This window comes from Podarcis vaucheri (genome assembly GCF_965113315.1).
Source record: "Podarcis vaucheri genome assembly, chromosome: 7".
NCBI lineage: Eukaryota > Metazoa > Chordata > Lepidosauria > Squamata > Lacertidae > Podarcis > Podarcis vaucheri.
Window position 1 is genome coordinate 22167002 of NC_138765.1, and position 17037 is coordinate 22184038.

The 17037-nt window shown below is 50.3% G+C and overlaps 1 protein-coding gene across 2 annotated transcripts in view; it reads right to left on the reverse strand.

Annotated features, from left to right (window-relative positions):
- Positions 1-2550: 2550 nt before the first annotated feature.
- The window catches only part of ARHGAP33 (Rho GTPase activating protein 33), a 52092-nt gene continuing 37605 nt past the window's right edge, over positions 2551-17037 (reverse strand). For both annotated transcript variants that reach the window (XM_082231477.1, XM_082231476.1), the window contains 7 exons: positions 16259-16404; positions 14152-14341; positions 13653-13798; positions 12973-13047; positions 10567-11127; positions 8818-9182; positions 2551-8278 (listed from right to left, as the gene is read on the reverse strand). In XM_082231477.1, the coding sequence (XP_082087603.1) occupies positions 7136-8278; positions 8818-9182; positions 10567-11127; positions 12973-13047; positions 13653-13798; positions 14152-14341; positions 16259-16404 (2626 nt within the window). In that variant the 3' untranslated portion in view covers positions 2551-7135. The remainder of the gene's footprint in view (positions 8279-8817; positions 9183-10566; positions 11128-12972; positions 13048-13652; positions 13799-14151; positions 14342-16258; positions 16405-17037) is intronic.

The window sequence follows — 17037 nt, forward strand, 5'->3', positions numbered from 1 at the left end:
CAAAAATTGCCAAGGTTTGCTTATTTGTGGCACGTCCAGATTGGAAAGCAATCCAAGGAATAGGATTGGTACTCACCATTGTTGCTTTCAATCTGCAAATGAGACTTAATTGCTTGTGTGCGTGCGCGCACACACACACATCTGCATTGTGTTTCATTTGTACTGAATGGTAAAATTCCGCCACAGTAGACAGCAAGATGAATATCAATAGCTTTTGTCAGAAGCAGAACTGCAGCAGAATGAAAGCACAGGTGCATGTGACATAGGATGGCACAGAAAACGATGCCTTTTTCACATCCCTCGTCACCACAGCACACCGATTTAACAGCCCTATTTATCCACCTTCAGCTAAACCGGAACCTGGCACTCAATTAAAAAAATATTTTTAAAAAAATAGAAAACCTAAGTGGGTGGGGATGATGTACCAAACTGGAGCCAGCCCAGGTCCCACCTACTCCCAGTTTGAAACTGAAGTTAGCAAAATGAATGTCCAACTTTATTATACAACTGGTCTTACGGTTATATTATTTCTTCCCTTCACTTTTGTTTCTCCCTTCCCTGCCCCGAGCAGAAAACTACATCCCTCTGAGGGAAGAGGCATGACTCACTCGATTACCTCTTTCCAAATTCCTTCTCCTCTCTTACTTTCCCAGGATAGATGCTGTGACATGTCTTTGCCAAGGAACTGTGCTGGCTGGGGGCCCGAGCACCACCAAGCCTGCATACACCACAGCCTCAGCCCCTCTGAGCTAGCTACAAAGTTCACAGTGTGACCCTGGGCAAATCACCATCTTTTATCCTGTTGGCTGATAGGGTAAAATGGAGGGAGGGCGGTCAGAGAATGCCACCCTAGGCTTCTTTAAACTGGGTTTCACCTCGTGTATTCTGCATTTGGTGACTGCGGCAGCTAGCGTTAATGGGCATGTGTGAACCTGCTATCACAGGTTGTAAAGACCGGTGCTAGAACTTCCAGGTCGCTTCCTACAACAAGGGCTGTCTAGATCATGTGTGAATCAGTCCTCCAGTTTTAGAAATTGTTTTTCTAATGTCACTCTTTGGTAGCCACTTCACAGCTTGCAGCAAGGCTAGGCGAGTAAGAAAAGAAGTACAACACTGTGTCATCAGAGCTCATTTTGTGCCAAATAGATGGTTAAAGTAGGGAAGGGCATTTAAGGCATGTAAGCCCATGGCTTCCCCCATAGAATCATGGGAAGTGTGGTTTATCCCTCGTGGAGCTACAATTCCCAGCACCATTAACAATCTACAGTTCCCTGGGTTCTTTGGGGCAAATCACGCACTTTAGATGTGTTGCGTACATGCAGCCTATGTTCTAAACACACATTCGTCATTAAAATAATAATAATAATAAATGACTGCAATGGGTGAAAAGGCTAAAAGATACTATAAAAAGCTCTCTCTGGATATGAAACTAGCCAGCAGACTTTACAAAACTTTAAACAGCATGAAAATTCATCCCCGTTGACCTGGGAAACTGCCCAGAGAGGAAACATCTGGGCGCGCTCTAAAAATAACAGGTGTTTGTAAGACAGCGCATGAAGGAGCATGTGTTGAACATTACAAAACAAAAACCACCAACTACCAAGGGCACATAGACAGCAAATCCTGGAAGTCATCCACAAGAAAGAAGAGGAATGGAGATGGTATGGCTTCCTTCTTCTTCCCCTTGGAAATGGCCTTGACTTCTGGTCATCATTGGGCCTACTCCTCTCACCATATATAGTGAAATAGATGTTGAGCTGAGGAACCCACCACTTAGCCTCACTGTTTGGTGGTGGTGTGTAGGAAACAACTATGACCAACCTCCTATTTCACCCTCAACATCCGGAATTGATAAAAGGAAACCAACAGCAAAATTGAACTGTGGCCAAGTGCCACTGACATCCCTGGTCTATTGGTGCAAATGTGTGGATGGTGTCATATGGTTTAGTCACCAGATTGTATTGGACCTGAGTGTATTTGGGTGGAGACAGGAGTTTCTTGTGCCTGTTTGGCTATTTCTAAAGAGAAAGGGATGTTCGTGTCTAGCTTCTGGATTGGTATGTCATCTGAGCAGATAACTTTGGTTGACGTGGGCCCAGAGGCAACCCCTAGGGAGGCTTGAGGCCTAGTGACCTGGTTGGTGCTGACCCATGACAGGGCCTTTTTGGTGGTGGTTCCGTGTTTGTGGAACAGCCTCATTAGAGAGGTTCATCTGTCTCCCACATTCTTAACCTTTAGGAAGAATCTAAAAACATTCCTGTTTACCCATGCATTTGGTGGCTGAAAGATCTGGCAACCCTGAAATTATAAACTGCAAGAGTACGTGGTTGTTTTTGGAGGCTTTCGACTGGTTTTTAGAAGGTTGTTTTTAGAAGTTTAAATTGTATTGTATTGTTGATGTGTTTTTCCGCCCTGGGCTCCTTAAAGAGAAGTGCAGGATATAAATTTCAGTAATAAGATGATGATGATGATGAAGATGAACACGACCCCAAGCGACACAAGCCCTGTTTCGTCCCATCCGTCTCCTTGCGAGCAGAGAAACCACATGCCCAAGCTGCCAGTTTGCCTTTATTTGTTAATTGGTTTTGTTTTAAGCCAATTAGTACAAGAGTCCAGGAAGAAAGGGAGGTCGATTCATATCCGAAAAGAAGGATGCAGCACATCAGGGTAGTGAGTAAATGCTGGCCTTTAGAAACACAGGCACAGACACACGTGGCAGTGACAGCTTCACAGCATCAGAGATTGTGGGACTGCCCCTTCCCCTCCCCAGAACCCTTTGATGCCAGACCCTGGGAGACATCACACAGAGGAAACAATAGGAAGCAATCCCTTGGTGTTTTGTTTGTTTGCATGCAGGCAGCAAAAGGAGGTGGTAGAATGCCAAGGGGAGTGAGATAACTGCACCACTTCAAGCCATGAGTGGGGAATACCATTGTTAAATGCTTACCCATGAAATGCAGGAAGAAAACCGGCGCATCAGGGAGGCAATTTCTTGCACAGCCTGTTTTCCGTTGTGCTACTTTCTACTTACAATTTTTTCCATTAGAGTGCCCAGATGTAATGCAAGAGAGTTGTGTGTGTGGCAAGCGACACATGCTGAAATCGGCTACACAACTCTTAAGGGCGCAGGAGCCCTCTTCCTCTTTTGCATTTGGCCACTCTGATTTTTCACATAGAGGACTGTTACAAAAATGGGACACGGCAGACACATCCCACCTGCAAACTGTGGTGGTACAGTCCGCTCTACCATCTCAGAAATGGGTTGCGAACCATCCGGATAGCCTATTTGATAAATAAATGCCACTTCGCTCTGCTGCAGGTCGGGCCCAGGCCAAAGCAGGTCTCACCCATTTTCCTGCCAAATGTACAATTGAATAGTCGGTCTCCCAGGTCAGGAATCATTTTCAGGGTTGCACAGAACAGTATACTTGAAAGGCACAGTGGTTGCCCCGAAACTGCACCTACATCTACAATCTAATTGCCCAGAAGTTCAGAACAGCAATATGCACCTTGATCTCCCATGGAAGGTATATATTTTTATGATGATCCTGCTGTGAATGCCCAAAATTTTGTCACATTTACATAGGCACATCGGCAGACCCAGGCAAAAGCTGCGCATGGCTAGAACACATCTAAATAGAGCTATCAGCAGTTGTCTGTGTCTGAAATGTGTATTCGGGCATTCTCAAAAGTCATCTTGGGTTATTAGCATTTACTTGTGAATATGAGCATCCCCCAAATTTTAGACATTTGAGCTGCAATCCTAAGGCTCTGCGTTTGGGGGGACAGGACTAAAGGCAGTTCATCTGCCTGATCCAACATCCAACAGAAATGAGATTGGAGAGGTTCTGCTGTGCTCCTTCGTCCTTTTCTGCTTTTTGGTTTGTTTGTTTTTAACTAATTCCATCCCATTACTCCAGGGAGATTAAATAAAAAAGCAATAAAACACACCAGCTCCTGAACTGGCAAGAGATTGAAAGATCTGTCCATTTTTGTTCTCTCCATTTCTCCTTTTCTCCAATCTTAAATTCGGTTCTCCACATTTGTTCAGCAATTTTCAAGTTAAAAAGTAATCCGTGTGAAAATTCACCAGCATGTTAGTGCTGATTTCTTCTAAGAATAATCATTGTATGCGGTTTCCACTTGTCCCACCACTTTCCTCCAGGAAAACCCACTCTTTAGGGTCGAATCAGAGCAAACATCAATTGGGATTTCCGTGGATTGATGTTTGCTCAGATCAACGCTTAAAGAGCGGGTTTTCCCCAGGAGAAATGGCAGGGCAAGTGGAAAACCTCTTGGGCTTGGGCTTTCTAGGCACGGGAAAAGTGCATGTGTGGACAAGCCCTAATACACACAATTCTGCAAACAATTTCTCCTAATTCAATGCATTTTTGGATGTCTCTTTCACAAATGTATTCATTTTTATGTTTCAGTTTTCTTATTGTTTTGGAAAGAGCCTATCTGATAGATTTGGCTCTAAACGCAAACTGAATCAAATTTCTCCCCCATCCCTACGGAGCTGGTGTAATTTATTTTCTTCTTTGTGGGGTATTCTGGTGACTTCCTTTGGTTCACACCCTCCCCAGTTCAGAACTCTCTCTCAATCTCTCCATCCTTGGAAATGGAAACCAGATGATTCCCATGGCCTCTGAGATGCCCTTCCCAAGGGGCCACAGGACTGCTCTGCCCATGTAGCAAATAAATATGCAGCGAAAACTCCCAAAGACTTTCCACCCCAACACAGACCAGGGCCACTGGTTTCAGTTCCAGCACCATGCTTTACGTGGGTTTTTAGACACCAGTTTTTTCGGAATGTGCTCACACATGTTTGCAATGCAACACAAGAAGCAGCCTGCAACGAACTGCTCCTATGTAAAGCTAGGAAATAGAAGAGGGTAAAGGACCTGGGGCAGTCTGGAAGTCATTGCCACAGCAGTAGTACAGAAAGAAAGAAAGAAAGAAAGAAAGAAAGAAAGAAAGAAAGGGCAAGATTAGTGCAGTTTCTGCAGTTAAAACAAAAGGTTCAACTGTCCATCAGTCCTGGATCCGAAACTCTTAAATCAGGGCACACGTTTCACACTGAAAACCATATTGGAGGTGGAGAATTATTTCCAAGTTATTTGCATATCATTTTATACATACACGAGTATCATCTGCTTTAAGATGGCCGGTGCCTGGTAATGTAGAGGGAAGACCTGGATCTCACCACAAGAGAATGCCAGCCAGCTGGGGTGGCCAAGATCCAGATATGGCTGATCCCAAACCTCACGAGGGAATCCAGAACCTTCGAAAAGTGGCTTTGAAAAGTATGGCGAGGTTAAGGCTGCAATCCTATGTGCACGTCCCATCGAGCCAAGTACAACTTGACTTCCAAGTAAACATGCAGTAGGATCAGGCAGTTAAAAGCAGGGCATGACTTTGAGGTCACATGGAGTTCAGTGGGGGAGTGTTAACGGCATGCTCAGCTTTACTCTGATTGAAATCAATAGGACCCAAATGCGTGTGCAATTTGTCTGCATCGCGCTCAGGCAGTGTTCTCATTCCCCCCCCCCCCGCCCAGTGATGTGGGGGCAGGAATCGCCATCCGTAATTGTTTTTCTTCCTTAAAATTAAAAAAAGGAATCTGACATCATGAGGATTCCAAAGGAGCCTACAGGCCGTACAAAAGTGCTTTTGTGGAGTGGGAATCGCATGGGGCTTGTCACCTGTGCCCTTGCATCAAGGTGTGATTGGTCAAAAGGGGAATAAGGCATAGATTCCCCTCCCTCTTTCCTCCCACCCCACATACCTAAAATACTGTCCCGTGAAATATATACAAACATCACAGACGCATACACACGCACACCCACCAATTCCAGACAACACAACACACATACCATATAGACATGGATACCCAACTCTATGTCCTCCCAGGCACACACAAACCCAGTTCCCAAACACACACGCACACACACACAAATTTACATAAGCATCCCATGCCAAGCACACATGCATCTTACCTTCCACTAAAAGAAACAAACCCACACACGCGAACCGATATACAAAGACCCTCCAATCCTAAGTAAACTCACAAATGCGTGGCTGACCTTCCCCTTGCCTGCCTGCCGTCCCTGAAGTTTCTGGAGATGCCAAAGTCTGCCTGGCTTGAAAGCCACAAACACATGGTCTGGGAACAGGAAGCAGGAGGTTGCCCAGTCACATTACTCTAACGAAAGCATCCCTTGTACCCCCTGGCAGATATGCAAGAAACCAAGAGTCTTGTGCCTTGCTGTCTCGCCAGGAACTGGGAAAGCAGGAGAAAGGGGAGTGGGTAGGTGCTGTTAATGTTTTAATGGGGTTAAAACAACGGTTAAAAAGTTAGAACTCATCCTGGATGGAAATACTCAACGATTTTTTTTTTAAGGGGAGTGATCAGTGTGCAGTCCATCCCCAGCTTTCAAAGAGCCTGCGATATCACCCAGCGATGTCACGCAATAGCATAGCTAAGTGAACAGCGCCCCACTGTGCCAGCTCAGGGAACTGCACCTCCAGGAGCACCACCAGCCTCATCATTCGGCTCCCCTAGACATCATCTGCCGGCGATGTCTTAGGGGCAGTGTTACCGAAGCAAACCAGGTGACGTCACCTAAGGGTGGGGTTCAGACACATCACTGTGCCCCTTTGCATTGGAGATGAAGGACCTCCTCTGGAGGTGCTAGGAATCCACTGTTGGCAGTGGAGATTTTGGGGACGACAACGACAAGAGATGTAGCATGGAGCGTAACACAAACAGCCATTACGGCGAAAAAGAGGCTTAAAACGATGCGATCAAAGGCTCTGCCATGATGTCATGCCGGTCGAAGTGTGGGGGACATCATGCAGGGTTCCACAGCTGCCTTTGGAGATCTGTGTGCTCTCAAAACAAAACCACAGGCCAGTCCTCGAAACAGGCAGGCGCAGCAGCCAGCGAGGGGCCTGGGCACGACGTTCCTGGGACTGCTAGCGACACATCCTTCCTTCCAACACCCACATCCCCTCCCCCCGCGCCCTCCCCACAGCAAACAGTACCACAATATAATTCCATAAACACCGGTGGGGGAGAGGAGGGGGCAAGGACCCGGAGCCCAGCCCCGAGAATCCAAGGCTGGCGGCCTTCTCAGCAGTAGCTGTGTGTCTGGCCCTCTGTGTACACTGTCCAGCTGGGCCCCAGGTAGCACCCAGACGGAGACCCCTCCCTCCTCTCCACGTTGCCGTACTGCGGCGGAGACTCATCCAGCTTCCGTAGAGACGAGGCGGGTGCCGAGGCCTGGCTTCCCGGGCGGGCAGGGGGTCCGTCGTAGGTGATGATGGGCTCCGGGCTGTAGGGGGAGCGGCCCCAGCAGGCCGGAGGCGGGCGGTAGAGCTGCAACAACGTACGGCTGCAGGGCAAAGCATCCATGAGGTGGCGGTACTGCCCCGTGGCGGGATACCCCCAGCCGAGCCTCTGCTTCTGAGGCAACGGAGGTCTGCTGTGGTGTGAGAGAGGCTGAGGGGCTCCGGGGTCGGAGTGGCTCCGGGGGTGTGCCGCTTCAGGTGGTGGGGAGGGCGGAGGGGTGGTGGACGGGGGCTCAGGGAAGGGTATGTTGACGTAGATGGGCTCTTGGCGGGCCGTCACGGGAGGCGTGGGCTGGGCGTGCGCCCGGGGGTTCTTTAAGATGGGCTGGAGGGAGGAGGGCACTGGGGGGAGGAGGGGCTGGCGCCACGGCCGCTCGAAAACCCCGTAAGAAGCGTTGAAGGTGGCCAAATACTCCGGGGGAGGGCAGGAAGGCCAGGGCCGGGCCAGGCCTGGGTAGGCAGGAGGCTCCCCCACAATCTCATAGTAGAGATTCTCGTGCTCCAGCTGGGGAGGAGGGGGGGTCCCGTTGACCCCCACCCGGGAGGAGGCCGGGAAACGGCCGTGGTGCCGGAGCTGGTGGTCCGGGAGGTAGGCCTGGAAAGCAGGGGGCCTGCTCTTGAGGGGCAGATGGCCGGCGGCTAAGGGGAAGTGCGGAGGAGGCGGGGGCTTTGGAGGGGCAAGAGGCTGGCTGGGCAAGGGGTAGGTGTCTAGAGGCTGGCGGGGGGCAGGGCAGGGCACAGACAGGGGAGGCGGCTGGTGGCGGAAGCTGTAGGCACCTGGTGAGGCAGGAGACGGGGAGGACAGGTGGTAGGGGTCCGAGAAGGACTGCGACGGGTGGTCTCTCTGGGCGAGGTCAGCAAGGACCCTCCGGTAGGGGGAAAAGGAATCCGAGCTGCTCGGGGGGGACGCCTGGCTGAGAGGCACCTGGAGAGAGAGAAAAGCAAGGGAGGTGGGGCCACGATTAAGGACTGGGATGGAAATATCAAGTCTATTAAATAATAGGTAAAGATAAAGGGATCCCTGACCATTAGGTCCAGTCGTGACCGACTCTGGGGTTACGGTGCTCATCTCGCTTTAGTGGCCGAGGGAGCCGGCGTACAGCTTCTGGGTCATGTGGCCAGCATGACTAAGCTGCTTCTGGCAAAGCAGAGCAGTGCACGGAAACAACGTTTACCTTCCCGCTGGAGCGGTACCTATTTATCTACTTGCACTTTGACGTGCTTTCAAACTGCTAGGTTGGCAGGAGCAGGGACCGAGCAACAGGAGCTCACCCCATCATGGGGATTTGAACTGCCAATCTTCTGATCGGCAAGTCCTAGGCTCTGTGGTTTAACCCACAGCACCACTCGCGTCCTTATTAAATAATACACTGCTCTTAAATGTCTGAGAAGTGTTCCACCTTTCAGGAGCCCTTGTAAGTTCACACCCCAGCCCAGCGCATCCGGAACCCACAAGGCCCTCACCTGGTTTTCCCCCTGCCGGCTGCGGAAGTGGCTGCCGATGCTCCTGCCCCTGGCCTGGCCTTGCAGGGCTGGAGGACCGGCGGCCTTGGGACTGGGGCGCACCATGGAGTAGAGCGCCCGCGCTCCACTCGTCATCTCTCCTGCCTTGCACTCCAGGGACAGGGAGCGTCGGAAATGCGTCCGGGGTTCTCGCTGCCCGCGACCAGCCTGCTTCTGGCGCTTCTGCTGCAATGCCGCCTGGTGGGCGCTCTCGGCCAGCGCCAGCGCCATCAGCCGAGCTGGGTTCTTGGGGGGAGGCGGAGGCGGGATGTGCCGCAGCACAGACAGCACGCGGGGGGTGTTGGGAGCTGCTTCGGCCTTCGGACCTGAATAGGAAAAAAGGGAAAGGGAGAGAGATTAGAGCCAGTCCTCCCATTGGGGTGGTGAAGGAGCTTTCCAGGACTAGGAGCACAACAGAAAGACTTATAACTGGTTGTTGCTCCTCTTCCAGGATGGAGCACAAGGAGGTTCCTGATGAATGCAGGATGTGGTACCTGCGGCTCTCCAAATGTTGATGGATCACGACTCCCATCATCCCTGTCCGTCAGCTGTGCTGCCTGGACCGGTGGGAGTCGTAGTCCTAAAAGTCTGGAGGGCACCAGGTGGGCAAAAGCTGCCCCGCTACTACTTCAAAGCAATAACAGCAGTAAGCAAACGGTCCTTACTGTTGGTGTAATTTGAACAATGGGTTAAATTACACAATGCTTGGGCTCATGCCTTGGGAAGTACACCCTCCCCACGCCTGGAGGTTCTGAGATAAGGGTACCAGGTGCACTGGGTTACCATAGCAACACCAGCAACGCCGGGTGTATGATTTGCTGAGTCATTCACCTTCCCATTGGTTCAGGAAATATGCCTATGTGTAGAGATTTGTATAGTTGTCTCTAGGGCATTGCTTTCATTATGTCCTCTGTGTGCGTGTTTTGTCTTGATGATGTACTGTTTGCATGTCAGGATCTGACTCTGAATCTCTGGAAAGTCAGCGGAAGAGGCTGTGGGTTTCATGCAGTAGGGTTAGAAAAGAATAAGAATAAGAATATTAATTGTACTGGGTTGCACCAGCCACTCTTCCAACAAAAACAAAAGCATAATAAAACACCAAACATTAAAAGCTTCCTCATACAGGACTGCCTTCAGATGTCTTCTAAAAGTTGTGTAGTTATTTATCTCCTTGACATCTGATGGGAGGGCGTTCCACAGGGCGGGCGCCACCACCAAGAAGGCCCTCTGCCTGGTTCCCTGTAACTTCACTTCCTGCAATGAGGCAACCATCAGAAGGCCCTCAGAGCTAGAGCTCAGTGTCCGGACTGAAGGATATGGGTGGAGATGCTCCTTCAGGTATATAGCACAAGACCAGAATAACTGTACATAGCAGAAATAAAAAAATTCCTTCCTGTAGCACCTTAAAGACCAACTGTAGCACCTTAAAGACCAACTAAGTTAGTTCTTGGTATAAGCTTTCGTGTGCATGCACACTTCTTCAGATACTTCTTCTGTAACTGTACATAGCAGTTTATCTATAGTTTAGCTTTCTCTCGTGTCTGGAGACAATACACACTTTGTTACTTTGAATGGTGTGGGACTCTGGAAGATGTTCTGCTGGGAGCAGGAAATCTCTGAAGGCTCTCCAGGGGTTCCATGTGCTCTGTTGATACATCACCCTGGCTGAGGAGAATTACCAACCGACACCCACAAGGCACCAACACTTACTGAGTGGCGACATGCGGCCTTTGGCTTGCGTGATCTTGCAGCGGACTTCACGCTCGCAGCTGTCGCTCAGCTGCCCGCCAGCAGCACACAGCAGCATTGAGATCATGTGCGGCGGAGAGGCATGCCCACCGGGGCCCCTGGCCTCGCCCCCGGCGAACATCTCCAGCATCTCTTCAGGGAGGGAGACGGGCAGCGGCTCCGACGTATCCTTGCCGATCGTGGGGGGCGAGCAGGGAGAGAGCGCCCGCCCAGGGCTCGGAGGCCCGGAGTCGTCCGAGACCGAGGGCCGCCGAGCCGGGGGGCTGCACTGGAAGGTCAGCGGGTCGAAGTCCAGGCCGCGGAGGCCGGGGGGGCTGAGCTCCAGCTCCGAGTCCAGCTCCGAGTCGCCTTCCAGCCAGGAGGAGCGGCGCCGGGCGGCCACATCTGCCGCCCCAGCCGCCAGACCCTCGCCACGACCGGAAACAGAGGAGCCCAGAGAGGAGCATGAGCGGCACGGTTTGAGGGTAGGGAAGGCATCGCTGCTGGAGTGTGGACGTCGCAGGCAGGGCAGCTTGGGGAGGCCTAGGACACAAACCGAGAAAGGAGAAAACCCACACAGGTAAAGGACATGCAACTCCCTGGCTCACTGTCACCCACCAGATGCACATCCGAGAGGAAAGGGGCAAGGCTCAGCACCACACAGGGCAATAATAATAATAATAATAATAATAATAATAATAATAATAATAATAATTTGTTATTTGTACCCCGCCCATCTGGCTGGGTTTCCCCAGCCACTCTGGGCGGCTTCCAACAAAGATTAAAAATACATTAAAATGTCACACATTAAAAACTTCACTGAACAGGGCTGCCTTCAGATGTCTTCTAAATGTTAGGTAGTTGTTTATCGCTTTGACATCTGATGGGAGGGCATTCCACAGGGCGGGCGCCACTACCGAGAAGGCCCTCTGCCTGGTTCCCTGTAGCTTTGCTTCTTGCAATGAGGGAACTGCCAGAAGGCCCTCGGCGCTGGACTTCAGCGTCTTGGCAGAACAATGGGGGTGGAGACGCTCCTTCAGGTATACTGGGCCAAGGCCGTTTAGGGCTTTAAATTGTGCTCGGAAATGTACTGGGATCCAGTGTAGGTCTTTGGTCTATACTTCTGCCTCTGGGGGACTGGCTGCTTGCATACAGGTGCACAGTTAGAGATCCCCCCCGAAAGGCAATGGGTGCAAGCCTGAAACTGGGTCAATATTGTGTTATCGGTTTCATAATTTCTGACCTGGCGATGTATCGTGAATCACAATATGCGTGTGTATGTGTGCAATGCAAAAAATCACAATGCGGGGGAAATTGTGAAGCTAGCCAATGTTTCCTGCAGCCCCTGTTAACTCTGCCAGCTCAGCTCTTCCCTGCCTCTTGCAGCGGGGCAGCAAATCACAACAGCAGGCGCCAGCAAAAATCACAACGCGGGGAAAACCTTGAAGCCAGCCAGTGCCTCTACATAGCTCCATCCTTATTTCAGACCTTGTAATATAGCGGTATATCGCAACGTTGAGCTGATGGAAACCAGATATCGCCCAGCCCTACTTTCCACATCCTGCAGAGCTTCAGCATACATGGCTGCACCTTTGCAAGGGCCACAGCTCAATGGCAGAGCATATACTTTGCATTCAGAAAGTCCTGGTTTCAATACCTGCCATGGCTAGGAAGCAGGTGCCACCTGAGTAGGCCAGGGGTGGGGAACCTGTTCTCCTCCAGGTGTGGCTGGACTACATAATCCCTGACTATTGGCTATGCTAGCTGGGGCTGATGGGATTTGGAGTCCAACAACAAGTCCTCCAGCCCTGAAACAGACAATATTCGACTTGATGGCCAAGAAGTCTGGCAAATGGCTGGCACAAGGCAGTTTCCTTATGTTGCTATGATCTTTTTGGCCAGTGATTGTGGTGGCAGGACCCTCACGGGCAAAGCACCGCCAGCTGCTGGCTCCCTACCCATCAGGTTTAAAGCCATGAACTAAAACCACGGAAACCTACCATGCAGACCTGTGCTCAGTTTGCTTGTTTGTCCAGCAGAGGGAATAGATGCAGCTCCCAGCTGCAAGTCTAAAGGTAGGTTTGTGCAACCTGTTTTTGTAGCAGGGATGGGGAACTCTAGCTGTTAATGAACTACAACTCCCATCATCTTTGACCAGTGAGAGCAGGGGCTGCTGGGAGTTAGGTTCCAACAACATCTGGAGGGCCACCACTTGCCCACACCTGTTTCAAAGGCAAAAGTCACCTGGAAGGTTGGCAGTCTATGCAGCTATTATTCTGCCTTATTTACTGAATTTATATCCTGCACTCCCTTTCCTAAGGAGCCCTGGTGGCAGCCCCTGGTGCCCCCACCTCCCCATATGTCCCAGCCTATGAGGTTTCCTCTTACCTGCAATACTGGCCTGCGATGTCAGGGACTCCTCACTCTTGGCTGATCGCAAGGTGACAGTCTCAGGCTGGCCCCCTGAAGCAAGACAGGACAAGGAAGTAGGTTATTAACTGAAAAGGGCCTTAACTCAAGGTCTCAATCTCTCTTCCAGTCCTCACCCATGAAACAAACTTTATCCACTCTGAAATAAATATAAAGCCATAGAAGAATGCTAGTTGGAAGACTTCGTTTCAGGTTCCCAGGCAGTATATATTGTACACCGGGCAAGCACACCACACCACACCTGTGGAATTTATTATCTGGTGCAGAACTGAGCATCTGTGTATCTCAGCTTCTTTTTAAAAACAAAGCAAGCTTCTAGCCCTTAAGAGTGCTGCTGACCGGGGGCTTATCCACACTTCCCTGTTGTTCTGTAATATGTTTTCACCACTTGCCTAGCAGGGTGGTACAACAGCCTCACAGCAGTGGAACCACTGCAACTTACCAGGAAGAGTGAAGAAGTGGCAAGGTCTGGGCTGTGTGAACACGCTAGTGGAGCAAACCCAGTGCTGCTACAACTCTGGCCTCACCGCCACCTTGCCCCTCCCAGATTGGAGGAACCTCTCCTGATTTGCACACTGTCCCGAAAATCCATGGATGAAGAAAGCAACCCACGATCGGGTGTTGACCAGGTCTCTCACCTGGCAGAGACTCTCCAAGCCCAAAAAGGTCTCCGAGGCGGTGCGATTTCTTGCGAAACGTGACCGGCGTTTTGCCAATGGCGAAGAAGGCCTTCCAGCTAGGACCTGACGTCTTCCGCAGCCTCCCATTACTTTCTGCCTTTTGCCTGCAGGTGGGAGAGACAGGTCAGCCCAAGGCCACCAGCTAAGCAGTCCGAGCCTGTGCCAGATTGCAGAGAGCCGTCCCAGTTGCCTGCTGTCACTGCAGTTACAAAATAAAAAAACAACCTACAACCCACTTCCCTCTGAAACATCAGCTCTCGAAGGGTCATTGCACGTAGCAATCTGACAATGGTCTTCACAGTAGCATAAGAACTGCTTCCCCGGATCAGGGTGAGGTCTATTTACTCCACCATCAACTGGAAAGCAGGGCATTGAAGTGATGTGAACCCCCTTGTTGTTCGCTCCCAGCACCTGATGTTTAGAGGTATACGGCACCTGTACATGGAAGCCCAATTACCTGGTGTCAGGTGAGCTCAACACAGAAGAAAGTTTCCCTTGGCCCTGCAGATCGTTGGATCCCTGCTTAGCCTCTGGCTTGGTAGCCTTGCATAAGGCCTGGGTCCGTGCCTGTGCTTCTTCCAGAGACAGCAATCGGGTGGAGGGGCAGCTGACCACCTGGGATTTGGGTCGGGGAAGGAAGCAGCGCCCTGTTGGAGGAGACAGGTTGCATGAGCGCAAAGAGGGATATGGCCTCATGGCCCACCGTCTGGATAGGCAGCCAGGCCCACACTTGCCCAGCATGAGGAGTGCATGCAGTCATAGGGAAAAGAAAGTGCACCCCCTCTGCATTATGTGGTTTTGCATATCAGGACATCATAGAAATCATTTCTTCCTTAACATTAGGTAATTGCAACCTCAGATGAACAACAACACATGACATATGACTCCGTGCCATGATTTATTTTACAGAAATCAAGCCAAGATGGAGAAATCATGTGTGAAAAACTAAGTACACCCTTACTGCTTCCATACAAATTAAGAGGCTAAGTAGCAGGCAGGGGCTGCTAAACAAATGTCCTTGCTTAACTGATCATCAGCTAGTGTGTCCACCTCTACAAAAGCTTGGCAGTTTTGGCAGTTTGCTGGTCTGGAGCATTCAGGTGTGTTTTAACACAATGCCAAGCAAGAAAGATGACACAGTGCTCTTAGATGAGCATCAGTTTGATACTTTTCCCAGTCTACCACCTAAGACAAGAGGTCCATCTTGTACAATGAAAGGGCCGGCTGCATTTTGCAACTATTTTTAAAACATTTGGTACTTTAAAAAGAGATGCATACATACTACATATAAAACGTGTACGTTCTGCCTGAAAAGAAACCTTTCTTGAATCATCAGAGGAGCGAAACTGGCAGCTGAATCAGTATTTGACTTGCTGACACCTACCCCTGCCATGCAAATTGCAAAACCAGGCTCATTTGGTAGGTGACAAACCTCCTGGCAGGGCTCTTTAAATATTTCTTTGCTTAAAAATTTATAGGCTGCCTTTCTGTCTGAAGGCCCCCAAGGAGCTAACAAATGAAACTAGAGTCAACAATTAAAAAGGCAGCAATAAAAAAAAACCCAGAACAGTTAATGTTTGCCTTCAGCCTCTGTTCTGCGCATGAATGATTCCCCCGCCACTGCTGCCCATCCCAGAGTAGGGGAGCATTTTATTGTTGGAAAAATCTAGGAGCCAGAGAGATAATTTTAGGAGCCAGTTCCTAAGGAGCTGGCCCTCTTTAGTAACCCTGGTGCCAGCTGCCAGCCCATATATATATTCATAACCTCAATTTTTGCACCCTTGAATATAATGAAATGCTCAAATTGGACCTCCCACATGTTATGCCAGACCTCATGGTGAACAAGAACGAAATGCTTTCAAGAATCCCAGTAACATCCCATATCATCCCATAACTCTAAGCTCAGTGGTGAAAGCAGAAGCAGTTTTCAACCCAGAACTTCCCAGAATGCCCTCTGTATCCGTTCATTTCTACTTAATTTCACTTCTGCCAACAATCAGATGAATTATACCCTGCAAACTAGGGAGGCCCCATAAGAAAGAACATAGGACCTTGCCCTATAAGACACATCACTGGTCCATCTAGCTCAGTTTTGTCTACACAGACTGGCAGCCACTCTTCAACGTTCTAGGCAGGAGTCTCTCCCAGCCCTAGGGATTGAATTCCCAGGGTTGTTTAACCATCAATCCCTCTTCCTGGGAAGCTCTGGAAATTGTGGTTCTGCAAGGGGTCTCCTAAGCCCTAATGAACTATAGCTCCCAGGATTCTTTGGGGGAAGCCATGACTGTTTAAAGTGGTATGAAAGTGCTTTAAATGTCTGGTGCGAACGGGACCTCTTCATCAAGGAAAACCGGTGACAGCTCCTTGCCTGGGAGTACATTGGAGAACAGTGGCGAGGTGAATAGGGCTCCATCGACCGTACAAATTCAAGCAACCTGAACTGTCCTGGTTTCCTTCAAGAATTCTGGAGCAAGCAAGCAATTCTGTGACAATGAGGCAGAGATTTCATAGCAGCCTCAGATTTCATAGCAGCCTCAGAAAAAGTCCCCTTTGGCGTGAGCTACCTGCGCTGTCCTTGCCGACGGAGGTGAAAGTGTCGCTGAAGAGCACCTGAACGTTGTTGAGGAGGAATTCGACCACGAGGGACTGGACTCGGACTTCCTGGAAGGCATCGGCACCGCACTGTGCGACAACCTCCAGAGCCATCGACCTGCCGTAAAAAGCAGTGAGGAGGAGGGATTACTAGAGAGCCGCGTTTTCCTGTAAGATGGGCCTGGGGAGGGGACAAGCACGTGCTCACCGACCCAGAATATAATCGCTGAAAACCCAGAGGGCACAGTCCCTCAGTAACATGACAGAGAAGGGCCAGACCCACAAAGCAGCATGAGAGAAGCGCATGTGGAATGTGGAAAGGGCCCCATGAGGAGGAGGAGGCTGGTGTTGGTGGGGAACCCCAGGGAACCATGGGTAAGTGATGGGGAGGTGTCAAGATCAGGAGCTAGAGGGGAAGGTAGAATAAATGCTAGTAAAAGCTCAGGTGGAGTATTGGATGAAGCTCTCAAGCAAGGATGGTTAATCATTTCCAGGCCGAGGCCTGCATTGGTCAACTCGCTGAAGGCCAGAGGGGGTGCAGGGATGGATTAACAGTGCACACTCACTAAGTGCTGAGCCGAGGAGGGTGCTGTCTCAAAGCCCGCTAAGTAAGGCGCTGGGCTTTGGGAAGGAGGCATGAGGCTCTGACATCTCCTCCATCTCCTTCCCAAAGCCTACTTAGCTCTTTCCCAGCTTTCGGAAAGACGTGGAAAGCTCTAGGACCCTGCCAGAGCCCTCACGTCTCCTTCCC